The sequence below is a fragment of the Crotalus tigris genome, unplaced genomic scaffold (genome assembly GCF_016545835.1).
Source record: "Crotalus tigris isolate CLP2741 ecotype Arizona unplaced genomic scaffold, ASM1654583v1 scf7180000024370.6872682, whole genome shotgun sequence".
NCBI lineage: Eukaryota > Metazoa > Chordata > Lepidosauria > Squamata > Viperidae > Crotalus > Crotalus tigris.
The window spans coordinates 3,390,270-3,406,590 of NW_024100540.1; the positions used below are offsets into that span (position 1 = coordinate 3,390,270).

Consider the following 16,321-nt stretch of genomic DNA (forward strand, 5'->3'; position numbering starts at 1 on the left):
AGGCATACACCTTGAACTATGACTCCCATGCTCATAAAAACAGAAGTGGAAAGAGGATGTTTTGCTTGACTGAGTAGTCATTGCATTTTATTTGGTGGACAACAACTGTGGAAATGTTTGAGATAAACGTGTAAGCCAAAACAAAAACAAAAAAGAAAAAGAAAAGCCGCAGACTATTTTCATGGGCACTCTGATGATCCCAGATAGATTTCTTGTAGGACTTGCTTTGTTGTCCTCTGTCAAAATCATAGCTGTCTTTTGTTCAAAAAAATTCAACACAGCTCCTAGGGCAGAAATGAAAACAAACTTTTAAAGTGCTGTAGAAATGAAGTTTTAGCTAAAGAGGGGCAGGAAAAGCATCCAGGCAGACTAAGTTATCAAAAACCTGAGATATCCAATTTGTCTAGCTCGGCAGTTCTCAACCTATGGGTCGCGACCCCATTTGGGGTCGATGAACATTTCACGGGGGTCACCAAGCAAGGCTGTCTGCCATTTTTTCCCCCTTTTCCAGTGAGTGCCTTACCTCCCTTGGGCTGGGCCAGCTGGTGGCCCAGTTGGTGGTCGGTCTGCTCCGTCTCTGCTGCTTGCCAGCTACACCTCGGCCAGCGCAGGGGGCGGCACCACGCATGCGCGGTGCTCCCGGGCAGGGAAAGTCCTCGACTTACGATCGGTTGGGTAGCCCTCGAGTTACAACCGGTTTAGTCCTTGACTTACAACTGGTTGGGGTCTCAGCATTAAAAAGGTTGAGAACCATTGGTCTAGCTAATGCTTATATGTTCAATGCTTAATGTTAATGCAAGGAACTTCATGTATGCTAGGTCTTCTCTGCGGTTCTTCTTTGCTGACTAATCAATAATTTTTATCTTTCCCCTCAAAAGGACAAGCATTTTCAGAATCAGCTTCTCTCTTTCTCAGAATCTGAAATATTGCAGTCTCTTCCAACCAGACTGAAACCTTCTCTCTCATTCTGCTCTAGTTGGCAAGTATGCCTGCACCTAGCTAGACTGCTTCTGCATGGCATCAGTTGAGAAACACTGGGTTATTTGGGGTACTATCTTGAAGCATCTCTTCAAACAGAATAATTATGACAGAATCACAGCTACCCATAAACTTCAAGGTCACTTCAGGGCTGTGGACATCATTCAGTCCTCTCGAAGAGGTTTCAAATATTCCCTCTACTCAATCAACCAATCCCTGAATATCATAAGGCTCAGATATACATGAGGTCATATTGATCTTTCCAAGAACCTAATTTACATCAGGCTGCAATCAATCTTGATTTCTTATGAACTCTGGTTCTTGGATCTTTCAGACTACAGAAGAATATAATGAGGGCTGTCTATCAAATGACAACTAAGTTTGTATTCATTTCTTCTTAGTCCTATCCCTGATCCACTGCCAGTCCTACTGAACCTTCATCAAGGTTCATCAGAGTCTGAAAGTGGAAAAATCAAGCAAAGTGCCTGCAACTGTCAACTCCAATTGTGCAGGGGAGTGAGAGTTGGCCACCCTATACAGATCATGTCTGCCTCTTTTATGATCTCATAAGGTAACCCTCACAAATCACTCCCTCTTAGCTTCAGTTTCTTCCTTCTGCAATGCAGGGCATATCAACAGGTTGTTTTGAGGGAGTTTGATGATAAAACACTATGAGCATGAAAGTGCTAGAGAAAAGTATTATGAATTACTGCTACCATAGGCTTTTAAAGTGAGTGCCCCAATCCTTCACATTCCAAGCAAAACAGATCTTAAAAACAGGGAGTTATAAAGCCTTGAGCATGTCAGGGAGCTTTGTATAAACTCCTCATAAAATGCTTTATCATCTAAGATGAATGATGAAGGTAATGGACAACCATGAAACTATGTCATTGTTCTTTCTCTGATATTGATGTTGACCATAATCAGAGACATCAAGGCGGGCCCAGCATACTTTATGTTTGACTGCATGATGCCATTATATTTTCTTCCTTCTATACCCCACAGCTTCCTTGGGTATTGAATTATTATTTTTTCCTTTTTCTTATTACTGAATGGAAAAGCTCCTTCACATCCATCACACACAGAACACTTCAGGAGTCTGCAGAAACTCATCTTGTGTTCTTTATTCCACCCCAAGGACACTGTTCTGAATGCAGCAGAGAAGGAGGAGGAGAAAAAAAGCCCTTCTGTCCATAATTAACATCTTACACATCCCAGAGGTCTGTAGCAGGGCCTGGCATTTAATGCTTTGCGCAGCTAATAGGCAATCAAGCGAACTTTCACTTGAGGATGGAGTCAGGGACTTTCCTTGCTGCTCTTTAAACCAACAAACCCAGATACAGAGAAACTACAAAGGAATGATGGAAGATGAGGATGAGGGCGAAAATTATTTCTTTGGAATGCTCTATATTAAAATATCTGGCTTCCCTTAAAAGGCAAGGTGGTCCTCATTTAGTGACTGCTCCGTTTAGTAATTGTTCGCAGTTACAATAGTGATAAAAAATAACTTTATGTTCAATCATTACATTTACAACCTTTGCAGGTCTATAAAACAAAGAAAAAGCAAGATCATAAGCACCACAGAGGTTTCACTTTCATGATTGCTTCCCTTAACCAAGCTGCTTGTCCCGATTGTGGTTGTTAAATGAGAATTTTCTGTATTTAAATTGAGGAGTTTATAATTTTGTGATACAGGCAGCACCAAATTGCTTGGCACCTCTTTTGTGAAGATGGGAGCAGGGATGCGTGTGGCTTCAAGTTGGTTTTTGACTCCTGGTGACTGCCCGGACAGGTCCTTGAATTTTTATCAGCAAGGCTTTTCAGAAGTGGTTTGCCATTGCCTGCTTCCTAAGGTTGAGAAAGAGGAACTGGTCCAGGTCACCCACCTAGCTTCATGCTTAATATGGGACTAGAACTCACAGTCTCCCAGTTTCTAGACTGATGCCTTAACCACTATACCAAGCTGGTTTTAACTGGATAAGTAAAGGCACTCAGATTCTGTAAAATCATGGAGGCTCTAAGGTTTTAGGTGTAATTCTGAATTACCTCCTCTGATTCATCCAACCACGGTTTTCTCAATCTCCCCTCACCTTTCAGCCCCCTTTCATTCTTCTTTCATATATATTTTGTAGGCAAATTCTCTCTGTAGTCACATTCTGTGTGACCAAACCATCTCATTATATGTCTTTCATACTGGTTCTTCTCTTGTGTATTCAGTTTATAATCCAGACATGTCAAATACATTAGAAACCGGCTTTAAATTGATTCAAAAAATAGAAGAATTTGGTGAGGTAGCTGGACTTAAGATTAATAAGAATAAATCCAAATTAATAACCCAAAATCTTACAAAGGCACAGGAAAGTGAACTGGAAGATAAAACAAAGATAAGTATAACCAAGAAAATAAAATATTTAGGGATCTGGCTTACAGCGAAATGTTCCTCGATTAAGGAGGACAATTATGATAAAATATTACACCAGATAAAAAAAGATTTAGAAAATTGGGAAAATTTGCAAATTTCATTTTTAGGGAGGACCGCTATGGTCAAAATGAATATATTGCCAAAAATATTATTTCCTTCCAAGTTATTCCAATAAAATTAAGGAAAACATTCTTTCAAGAATTAAATAAATTGGTCACTAAATTTATATGGCAAAGGAAAAAACCCAGGATTAAATTAAAACTCTTGCAAGATATGAAAGATAAAGGGGGATTGGCGTTACCAGAGTGGGAAATATACTACCAAGCATCAAGCTTAACTTGGCTAAAAGATTGGATGTGTTGTATTAAAGTCTTCATCCTGGCGACTGCTTTGGGAAGAAGGTTACAGTTTATTGAAGAGGCAGAAAGATGGTTCTTGCAGGAAAGAGCAGAGGGAAGAAGAAGAGGCTGAGCACATGGGCAATAGGTTTTTATACCCCCTCTAGCCTTTTGTTTGGAATAGTTTCCTGTTCCTGGCATGAACTTTGAGGCTATTTCTGAGTGTTTTTCTAGGCCTTGATATCTGTGATTTAATCCTATTATCATATCCTGCTTCCCTGGGGATGGGGCTGATGATTCCTAGAGTTTGGGTGGGGTATGCAGATTTTCTCTTTGTCTTCTTGAGTTCTCTGGCTCCAACTTTCTGATGGTTTTACATCTGCATTTGTATAGGGCTGGCTCCTGCTTGGGGCAAAGAGATGAGGCCAGGGTTGGTTTTTGGTTTTTAAAAATCCTTTTGAGGAAAAATATATTTTTCTGCCCTTTTAATATTTCCTTCTCTAGGCTAACTTCCCTCAGATGGATTTGAAAAATACTAGAGTTTTAACAATAGAAGGACATGACTTGCAAGCAGGGTGGCATGCATTCCTATGAGACGAAAAATATAAAATACACAGATACTTTCAAAGACACATAGTTAGGAATGCATTGCTACAGACTTGGGAAAAAATAAAACAAAAACATTATATAAGAATTCCAATGTGGTTATCCCCAACAGAAGCTCTGAAATACCCAAATCTACTGGATATAAATAAGATAATTAGATACAAGGAATTAGTAAATGAACAGGAAAATCTGAAAACAAAACAAGAATTGGAACAAGATATAGGCAGAGAGATTGATTGGTAGACATTTACACAAATTCAATCTAAATATACAGAGGACAAAAAACTATATGAAATACAAAAAGAGCCGCAAGAATTGGATAAAATTATACATGGAACAGAAATAAAATTAATTAGCAATTTATACAAATACCTATTGAGATATAAAATGGAAGACGAGGTTGTCAAAGACAAAATGATTAGATGGGCAAAAATTTTTGGATATAATATAGAATTGGAGAAATGGGAAAAAATATGGGAAATAAACATAAAATTGACTATGTCAGCGGCATTCAAGGAAAACCAGTTGAAGATGTTTTACAGATGGCATCTTCCACCAGCAAAGCTTGCCAACATGTTGGAAATGCAAAAAAGTACATGGAACATATTATCATTTATTGTGGACATGCCCAGTTGCGAAAAAATACTGGACTGCAATAAGAAGATGGATCGAAGAAATAATAGACCAACCCGTAGACTGGAAACTAGAGATCTTTTTGCTGGGTATTTTAAACAGAAAATATAGTAAAGAAATACGGTACTTAATTTTACATATAACAACGGCAGCAAGAATAGCATATGCATAGTTCTGGAAAAATGAGAATATACCATCAGAGGAAGAAGTGATAAGAAAAATCCTGGACTGTGCTAAGATGGACAAATTAACAAAAGAGATAAAAGAAAAGGAAGACACAGAGTACTATCTAATATGGAACAAGTGGTATGACTGGTTGGAGACTAGAAATAATAGAGGAGAATAAATGTGGAAAGATCGAAAGTGAAAATGTGTGTATAATAATGTATAATAATAATAATATGTATTATTCTTAGTATGAAGTATAGTATGAAGGAAGAAAAATGCAAATAAGAAACAACGGGGCAACAAGGACAAATATTCTAAAGAAGAATAAGGGGGGAAATGTAAATAATAGAAGATTACCGTTACGAAATCACTGTTAAAAAAAAGGGGAGGAGTATATACTCTGTGTGTGTGTGTGTTATGTTTTATTTTGTTGATTTAAAAATAAAAAATTAAAAAAAAAACAAAAAAACAAATACAAGGTCGCAGTTGGCTGTGACCACCCAGCCACACCCATTCTGGCCACACCCACCCAGTCAGCCATGACCATCCTGGCCACGCCTCCAGTCCCCCTCCCCGAGGGCAACTACAATGCTGATGCGGCCCTTAATAAACCTTTTCTTGGTTTATCATATACATATCCAAAGTAGCCCATTCTGACTGCATGCAATATTCTTTTAGATTCTGTCTGACATACTTTTAACTATCAACTACATGTAACGAATAAGCAGAAGCACACCCTTTGTACACAGCCATTTTCACTTCTTTTGACAAAACATTCATTGCTCACAACAGTCCAACAGTCCTCAACATACAATCACAATTGAGCCCCAAATGTATGTTGGTGAGACATTTGTTAATGCCCCATTTTATGACTCTTCTTGCCACAGTTGTTAAGTGAATTACTGCAGATATTAAATTAGTAACCCAGTTGTTAAATGAATCTAGCTTTCCCATTGACTCTGCTTGTCAGAAGGTTGCAAGAAGGGATCACATGACCTTTAAACCCTGCAACAGTCATAAATATAAACCTGTTGCCAAGCATCCAAATTTTGATCATGTGACCACAGGGATCCTGCAATGGTCGTTAAGAGTGAAAAACGGTCATATGTCATTTTTTCCAATGTTGTAGCTTTGAACGGTCACTAAATGAACTGTTGTAAGTTGGGGATTACTATCAGCAGTTGCACATCTTTAAATCTTTCCATTTTTTCCATAAACAAAAAGGAATAGTGTATTCCAGGATTGTACAAAAGGTTCAAATCTGAAACAAATAGAGCTTGAAACAGGATGTTAAAGCTGTTCCAGATATGTTCTGAGACAGAAACAGCCTTGTTTTAATCTGAAAGGGGATCAGTTTGAATTCAGAACCCTTCTGACGTGTTCAGAAAAACATCAAAGCATTTCCAGAACAGCCAATTTCAAACTTTAAGTAGCTGTTTCACAGCTCCAAACCAAGCATGTGTGTGCATGGGGGGGACACACACACAAACCGAAACACACACACAAATATAAGCACAAGCCAGTGCTTTTCTTACTGGTACAGGTCTGTTCCCAAGAAAGTTGAGGTCACTGTTCTCCCCAAAGAGGTAGCCTTCAGGATGTGTAGAGTCAAACTTCTCACCTCCCATGATGAAGTGACTGGCAAAGTAGCTACCTGAAAGAGAGAGCACAAAGTCTGTCAGAATCAAGTTGAGAAGGCAAGGTAATGATTTATAGGACAAAAAAAAAGCACTTCAGAGAACAGGGAATCAAGCATGGCCAAAAGCAAATCAGTAGAGTGTAGAGTAGTTCATAAAAATAAAGGGTTTAATTTCACACACAGCTGGCCCTTAGAATTGTGGAGAAATATTTCAGAAACGTCCTGCTCAAAGACTTGGAAGCCAAAAAAGCTAATCAGGAAAATAAGGTTACAGAAAGCCTACAAATCAGGGTTTCTGCAATTCTTTCCAACAGTGCCCTTTACCAGCCGCGGCCACAGGAGGCTTTGGTATTTTCTTCTGTGTAAAGAAGTACCATGTTGTTATCTATATGTGAAGTCCTATGCTTCTGTTTTCCCCCATTTAAACTATGAGATCCTTTGCATGTCTCAGGTGACCTGGCTTGAAGACATCCCATAGCCATTTGTCAGGAACACAGATGCATAACATTGTCCTCCACCCACTTCCAACCCACCGCAAAAGGGCAGTTCGTGTCCATCCACTTCTTGCTTCATGTCAAAAGTTGTGTTTTCCGTTCTTAGCCAGCAGAGAAACAGTGTTGAGTAGGCAGTTGGGAGAGGTCACTCTCTCCCCTCCAATTAGGGCCATTTGTCTTGGACTGCTAGGCAGTCTGCTATTCTTCAAAGGGAACTTTCTCACTTAAGGCCTGCAAGGTATGTTTCATGGAGTCCTTATATACATGAAAACATTGATGTTTAGAACACTATTATATGAAGAACAATTAAAGAACTTCAGCAAGTGTGAGAAAGTAATCTGCTTACACCTGATTCTCCCTGCCTATCATCTTGCAAAGAAATGAATGCAATGAGGCAGTGCTATTTTTACGTTTTAATCTCATTTTCCATATTTTGTAATAATATGGAAAATGGTATTAAAATATGAAATATTTATACTTTATTTTAAATATAAAGTATGAAATATGTTAGAGTTAAAATATATACCAGCATTTTCTGATATCACTTACGGATTTGGATTATTTGGTTGTTCTTTTGTTCTTTTGTTATTTTCCCCTTTTAATCCAAATGACAGGAAGGATAGCAAAATTGTCTACCATACTACTCTTCTGTAAGATTATTAAACCTCTGTCCAAAATTAGTACACAGGATGTCAGGCTGGAAGACAACCAGGTACTTCACTCCGCACCCCTTCTCTGTCCCGCTACCTATCAGCTAGGCTATTTTTTTGGCAGAGGCTCAACATCTTCCAAATAGGATTTTTAAAAAAGTTAGAATGGTACATGAAGTTTATATTATGACCTTCACATAATATGTATTTTCATAAATCTTACAACCACCGTCTAGGTAGGTTAATATTCTCATCTCCAAATTCTGCAAGATGACCTGGGATAGATGGATAGAAGACCACCCGTGTGATGAAGATGAGAATCAAAACTCAATTTCTAGATTCATTCCAATGCCACTATGCTTCACTTTACATTTTAAACCACTGTATTCAAGTCATAAATTATTGGCACACAATTATTATTTTCCGGGCCACATTCCTTCTGTAGTCCTTGGATCTTCCAGCAGATCACAAAGAAATGTGTGTGGTGGAGAAAATAAATGCAGCATATAAAATGGCGACTGCACCCGTTTTCCTCCCTGTCTTTTGGACATGACCAGGTTAAATCCAGCTCCTCTCTTTATCTAATCCTATCAGACCCAAACTGACCCCCAAAGTCTACTGTAAATCCATCTAAACAAAATAGAAACCTCCTCACTACCTCACAGTATGACTTAAGACAAGCCTTAAAAAAGGAATTGCAATATAGTAGAACCAACAGTCCATCCTCAATCAAGGATACTCCTCTGACTATCTTAAGATTCCATGTCTCCAGCTCTGCTGCTCTCCTGAAAGAGCTACTTTGGCTAACAGCAATAATCTCACTTCCTCAAAAGCTGCCAACAAATCCTTAGGATTTCCCATCGACAGTCCTCAAATTTCTATAATATCCTTTGCTTTTCTATCATACAGGGTTTCTCGTTCTTGTAAAACAGGCACACAACAATAAACATGGTTCTTTCTCCCCAGTTGTGCTCTATACTTTTGAATTTTCCATAACAATGTGAATCCAGCAGAGCCTTCCTCATGTATGTATCTCTCTCCTACTGCAGTCAGGTTTGCTTAAAAATTTTCACAGAGCGCTTAGAGACTATGAAACAATATTCATAGGAGTTTGTTCTTTCAGCTCCAGGGTTCAGCTTTGTTGTTCAGGTTAACAAGGGACATCTCGGCAAATGATTTTATAGCCTACTCCCAGGCTGGGATTCACCTCAAAACTATGCTAAATTTATCTGAAGACAACAATTATTAGCCTTGAAAAGAAAAAAAAAGCTGCCATTACATCAGTCTTCTCACACAAAATGGTTTCTCTTTTCACAAATGTCTTGATATCTGGAAAAACTGCAGAAGATACCATCTCTCTCTCTCTGTCTCTCTGTGTGTGTGTGTGTGTGTGTGTGTGTGTGTGTGTGTGTGTATGTACAACAGAAGATAGCCATTGGGTAAATATGCAAATTTCATGCAAATATTTACTCTCTAAAATGTTTAACTCTTAGACTTGCTTTCTCCCTAAATGCCACTGAAATTTCTGCATCATGCATTGTCCTAAGGAGAATGATAAAAAGAGTCTTACTGGAATTCACAAGCTGCTTCACTTTTAAGGCCCCGATGAACTCAGCAATCCGCAAGGGGTTTAAACAAGGGACTAAAGTTCATCCAGGGACAGGACACATATTCAGCTTTTGCAATTTGATATTTATTTGGAATTTAGTTTCAACTTCCTAGAAATACCAAGGTAGAATAAATTTTTAAAAGCTACCATATCATGGTAAAATATCTTGTAATTTGCATATTTAAAAATAGAGAAATATCAATCACATACAGGAAAGATATTTTGCACAGAATAGTCATTACCATTTTTCTTTTATCTGAACTACTATATTGTTATCTATGTCTTTTATAGATTACACTGAAGCAAGTCTTCTAAAACTTATCTTCAGCAATGCATTATCTGGGGGTACCTTAGGAACCACTGGGCATATGTTCTAAGCCAGAGGTCCCCACAAACCCTGGTCCGCAGTCTGGTACCGGCTGCAACCCATTGGCAGCGTAAGCAATGGGCGAGCACATGAGCACGTGAAGCTCCATTTGTGCAAGCATGGTGCAGGCATGTGAAGCCATCCCTTCTCCCTTTCCCCACCACCGCTTCTGGTCCAGAGCTGAAAAAGTCAGGGACCGCTGTTCTAAGCCATTACAATTCACTAAACATGTTCTGGTATTTACCAGAAACAGAATTTGTTATGAGCTCTTTAAAACTTCATATAAAGTATATTCTTAGCCACTTAATATGCCTTTTCTAAATTGGTGACGATTTTATTTGAATTAATAAACTCAATAAAAGGAGATATGTTGTATTCCTTTTGTGATGTAGTTTTAAAATCTTAAGTACCAATAATTAAATGTAGATGAGTTGAAATACCTGGCTTAAGAAAATGTTTCAAGTTTCAAGCTTTACTTGGAAATTTCATTTACCAAAGTAAAATATTGCGTGATGAATAATGCAGAGCATAATCTAATACACTCTTTAAAAGGTACAAATAAAAGAACTCCTCTCCCTGTAATCTAAAGTTTTTATCTATTTGCAATTCAGAAATCACCATCTTTTCAATCCCAGTTCAACAAAAGTCCATTGGGAGTTATCAGAAATATCAATCAAATAGTTTATCCTGATCAAATAGATCAACTTTATATTTCTCGCTTTTGCTCTTCACAATCTTGACTTTTAAATCATTCCAATGGTATTCTTTGGCATTCAAGAGGAGTTTTCAAAGCTTTTACCAATCTAGTCTGCAAATCCTTTAAAAGGGCATTGTCCAGAATTCGTCTCAGGTATTCCATGTCTAGACCCTTTTCTTGATTTGTTTTTTGAAATCTCATTTTGATAATCTCAACTTCATTGTCTTCCATGTCTTCAAACTATGTCAGGTAAACATTTTTTAAAGTTTTCTTCATCATTTTCTAAAAGTTTATCCACTAAAATCTGAATCCTTCTGAGATATTATTAATATCTCAGTCCAGTTTTCAAAAACCTCTTTAAGGTAAGAAAAAAATATAGCTGGCTAGCTATTTTAACTCTTTTCTGCTGGTCTGTTGGTTCCCTCTAGTATCCATCCATCCTTCACAAACCTCAGTTCCTAATATGGGTTTAGTTCCATTTCAGACATTTCCCAAGATTACTTAATTTTCCCCACAACAACAAATCTGTGAGGTGGGTTTAGCTGAGGGAGTAACTAGCCCCAAATCACCCAGCCAGTTTTCATGGCTAAGGCAGGATTAAAACTCACTGAATCCTGGTTTCTAGTCTTAACCACTAGACCAAACTGTCTCTTCACCGTATATCCATAAAGTGGCTAAAATGAGTTTTTCTGAATATGACTAGAGTCGTTATTAAAGCTTTGCTGCTGCTGAGAGCAAAGATGTCATCTGCCTTGACTGCTGACTTCCAAACCCATGGGAGATGACTGTTTTACGGTCTCCTCACTAAGAACTGCCATTCAGAGCACTTGTGGGTGTTCCCCAATTTCTCCTTCTCTGGAGAAATTCAAAACACCAGTCTATCACCACTTTGTCATTCTTCACAGCGATCGTTGTCTCTACTCATTTGCAGAGATGTATTCAGTCAGCCATAACTCATACCAGAAGCCAAGATAATATTATTCTAAAATGAAACAATATCTTAAATATGGCAAGAAATATCTTGCCATATTAACTTAAGATAATATATTATTTTAAAATAATATTAATTGTATATTAATACGTATCTGTCTTTGCAGACAGCCAACCCAAATAAAAGTTACAATATTAATTCCTTCTAATTACAAAGGCAATGCATACAATTTATTTTTGTATGAAAGAATGAGATTCTTTAAAAAAAATAAACAAATGTGTGTATATACATTTGACAGTATACATTCCACATATGTCTTACATGTTCAATCACAATTATATTCTAATCAAAGGATTTAATAGTAAGAACATCATGCCTTCAATAATCTAATTTTAATGAAAAACAGGCCTGTTTTAATGTAATATGTCAATTCATTAGGAGGTAGACCCCGATTACCTGCATCTCCATTACGAAGCATACAGTAGCAAAGTTGGATTTTATTACTACTTATGGTAGATAGGAAGTGACCAGGTTTTTTATCATTTATTTCAGCTAAGGAAAATAGAGGGCACAACCTTAAACCTCTGGCACAGTAGCATTTTCACTAGCCAAGCAATTCAGAAGTTATATACTTTGTTAGAGAAGAAATGTATGGATACCATACACACTAACACACACACATTTTATTTCCCAAGCAATTTTCTGGCTGAGTGAATTGAGTAGACTGAAGGACATTATTAAAAATGGCTCCATTAATTCAGCATGCTCTCTTGGCTCTGTTTTTGTCCTTCATCCAACAAGGATTCACAGGTTATAGAAGCGCACAATGATTATTCTAGTATTCCCTTTGCACAGCACAGTATAATTTGTAAAAATAAAAACAAGAAACAAAGACACCCCATTTTATTTCATTTAATAAATCTGTCATTTGCTTTTCATTGTAAAACTTCTAAAGGTAAGCCTATTACGTTTGCCTGCATCCCTGCACTTCAGCAGATTACAGTTGTACAAGATGTAGAGATGGCGAGCCAGTTTCTGAGAAACAATTATTTCAATTTGTTAGCACCACACAGCATGGAAACGCTTCCTCTAAAACAAGGTTTGAGGATGCTTCCAGGTGAGACTTTTATTGTGTTACCTTCCATAAGATTCTATAGGGCAGTGTTTCCCAAACTTGACAATTTTAAGGCATGAGGACTTCAACTCCCAGAATTCCACAGCCAGCAATGCTGGCTGTGGAATTCTGGGAGTTGAAGTCCACATACCTTAAAATTGTCAAGTTTGGGAAACACTGCTATAGGGATTGGATTCCTGTATTGTCAGTATAAAGACTCTGGTGATTATGGCAGGGACAAATTGACTACATAAATAATGCTCCATTTTTTCCATAATTTTTATTTCCAGAAAAACTGTGCTTGGGAAAAGAGGGGGAGGGAGGAAGACAAGCCAGAATCACCCCAAAAACCCATCCCAAGCAGATTCTTCCTTTCCTCCCACCATGGGCCATTTCCCTGCAGGAAGAATCAATATTTGTTTACTATTTATTTACCATCTTTTCCACTTCTAGTTAAACCACCTCATGGTGGTTTATTGTAACTTTATTTAAAATTGTTTACACCTTGTAAGGATTGTACTATTGCCTGAAAAAACAGTTATCAATAGTCACAATGAATAAAGAAATAGACAAAACAGCAGCATCTAATATCTTTATTAGCGTATATCATTAGTACATTGCCCTTAATTTAGAAGCATGCTTTCTTGTACTATCCCAAGTAACTCTTTTATGTGGATTTGAAATATGTACTAAGCCGGTCTTGTGAATATTTCCAATTGGATCCTTTGTATCAATCTACTGGAACATTTACAAATCCTTTTTAACATCCCGTCATCAAAAAAAACCCCACCCTTTTGTTTCACATACTGTCCATTGCAGAAAGGGATTATACATTTTTAAAATAAGTCACAGGTATGATTTACTATCTACAAAGACTCAATTAGCATTGATATTAATACAGCATCTCCTCCATTCCCTAAAACATTTACCTTCATCTGAAATGGGCGATTATACAAATATGATAAACAAAATAAACATTTAAAAGAAATTATTTTAACATTTCCCAAATAAGAAAAAACACCAGATGTCTTAAACTCAGAGATGTTGCTAGTGTTTTCAACTATTCTGCAATCAATTATTGATGACTGCTGCTTTTTGCCCCTATTTTTCCATGTGCATAATTTATAGAGAAACAGATGCACAGGAAAGATGGAGAGAGAAATTGCTGCCTATAAATACACCGTGAATTCCTTCAGATCTCACCAAAAACAATATAGGTACAACATTTTGGGCCAGTATATGAGAAAAGAAACAGAATTATTCAATACACTGTCTTCCACTAAAAGACTGAAGGTGGAGGGGAAAAGGAACAGAACTGTATTTAAATAGCAACATTATTTCATCTATTAATATTTAGGGAGCATAGTATCATAAAGATATCAGTTACTTTGATTCAGTCAAATAGCCACAAACTTCCTGGAAGCCTCTTTTACTATATTCTCTCAAAATAATTACAAATCATTTTGCTCACTTAGAAACATTTATCCCTTTGGGGATTTTTGTTGTTGTTTTTGTGTTATGAGTACATATTTTAACCATGGAATTTTGCATGGAATTTTTTAAGATTAACAGTGTGCATAGGGTAATTTTCTACACTGGTGCCTAACCTATACTTTCAATTCCAGAACTGTAATTGTTTTTCAGTTAGTTCATGCTGTAGTGTTTATGTGCTATGCTATAGTGTACACTGTAGGGCATCCATATTAGGTTCTCTGGCTAGATTGGAAGCTCAGCCCAGGAACCTTGCAAGAATCTTACTAGCATCTTCTCAAACTCAATAAAATAGTTCTGATGAACAGCAGTTTCAAGACAAGCATATCCTCACTGTCTCAATACCATAAGTCAGGAAAAGAAAGAAATCTGTGTTTGAAGTAGTGAAAGTTCAAGAAATGATGTCACATACTAAGCTTTCACCATTTAAATTCTTCTACTGCAATCTAATTATTTTAGTTTCAGGATATGTGATCTTCTCATCATTTACATGATCCCCCCCAAATCTGGCAATTTTATTTTTCTAGATATCCTAAAACTCTAAAGTCCTTAAATCCTAGGCAAAAGTACCATGATTACAATTTTGAATCAATGCAATCTAGTAATCCACTACATTTCCTTTACTTTAGAACAATATAAATACAGCTGCTGTATTTATCTAACTTCTGTTGTATTTATCTTTTGATACTGCTATGTAATACCTACTGGTCAAAGTACAAAGGGGCTGTTCCACTAAGTTAAGCATTTGTTTCTGCTGTGAAGTCCGTTATAGTGAAATAAATTTTGATTGGAGAAAATCAGTTGAAAAACAACAGAGTGGTTACTTCCCAACTCCCATTTGGTTTTACCTTGATTGGAGCACTGTGAATGAGGATTTGTGGCAACAAAACAAATGGAATAATATTAACAATGCCTAGAAGAAATTAATATGTTCACTGGTGAACTGGCAGTTTAACAAGCTACTAATTATATTCCTAAATGCCCAAGAAAAAACACACTGGGGAAGGTAAAAATACTCTTTTGAAAAAAAGCAACTAATGAGCCAGCATCCAAAGCTTATATTTTATAAATAATGTGCAATGAGCCTGAGCTTCATATTTATGTCTTTTAAAAAAAATTAATGCTTTAATTGTTGCCTCTCAAGATTCCGGATCTCCTTTGGATCACTATAGAGCAGGTGGTTATTAGCAAGATGTAATCCTCAGAATTTATATCTTCCAAGCAGCAGCGGGAGTGATGGGTGGAAGGTACAATTGGAAGCAGAGAAAAATGAGGCTTCTGTTATTATAAAGCAACATTACAAAACATTAAGGAAGATCTATGACCTGATTTTGCTCACATTTATTTCAACTTGGCAATCTTGGAGGCAGCCATCCTCTCAGAAACTGTGCTGGAAAACTATACTCAGTCATGGCCGACAAAGTGAAAACTCTCTCTGTTTTAGCCTCTAACAAAACTCCACTTAGAGAATCATGGTTTAGGAAAAGGCATTTGCCTGAATGCTCGGAGCATTATTGGGCAGTTAAATGTGATGATGCCAGACTAGGGGAAATAGCCACCTGTTTCACAATGCAGAACTGGCTTGCAGAACTGGCTTTTATATTTTGGATCTCACCCAGCTTGGTTCTACTTTGACCACCCTCCAAATTAACGTTCTGCAATAAAAGACCTGATTGGGTTGAGACCAAGGCCTTCAGGGATTGCTTTTATCCTGGAGCTGATTGCTGTTCAAGTGCCATCTAGATAACAGTCATTCTGCAATCTGCGCTCTTTTCATCCGAATTGTGATAAGCATTCCAAGCGTGCTTTTTTGCTTCCTCTTCTCAACAATCTTTTCTTGCATGTGTCATGTTTTAGTCTGTAAGCCTGAGTTGAGAGACACTCTCACTACTGGTATCTATTAAGCTGCCTTGGGAGTATCTTGGACTAAAAAAGTTATAACATCCCTGAAATAATAATGCCACGCCATCATCTAGAATGCCAGCATGAAGAATGAATTGCTAAAAGAATGCTAATAAAACAATTATGTCAATAAACTAATTTCAACTCCTAAGAATCTATTTCTGCAAAACCAACGAGTTTGGAAAACTTAAGCTTCAGCCCTTTGAAAACTCCATAATATCTACCAATAAGCAACACAGTAATTTTTCATTACCAACAAATACTGGTAGATTCGTTTAATAT

The 16,321-nt window shown here is 37.2% G+C and overlaps 1 protein-coding gene across 3 annotated transcripts in view; it reads right to left on the reverse strand.

Moving 5' to 3' along the window:
- The window catches only part of RNF157 (ring finger protein 157), a 93,092-nt gene that overhangs the window by 49,113 nt on the left and 27,658 nt on the right, over positions 1-16,321 (reverse strand). For all 3 annotated transcript variants that reach the window (XM_039327999.1, XM_039328003.1, XM_039328002.1), the window contains exon 2: positions 6,681-6,799. In XM_039327999.1, coding sequence (XP_039183933.1) covers positions 6,681-6,799 — 119 coding nt within the window. The remainder of the gene's footprint in view (positions 1-6,680; positions 6,800-16,321) is intronic.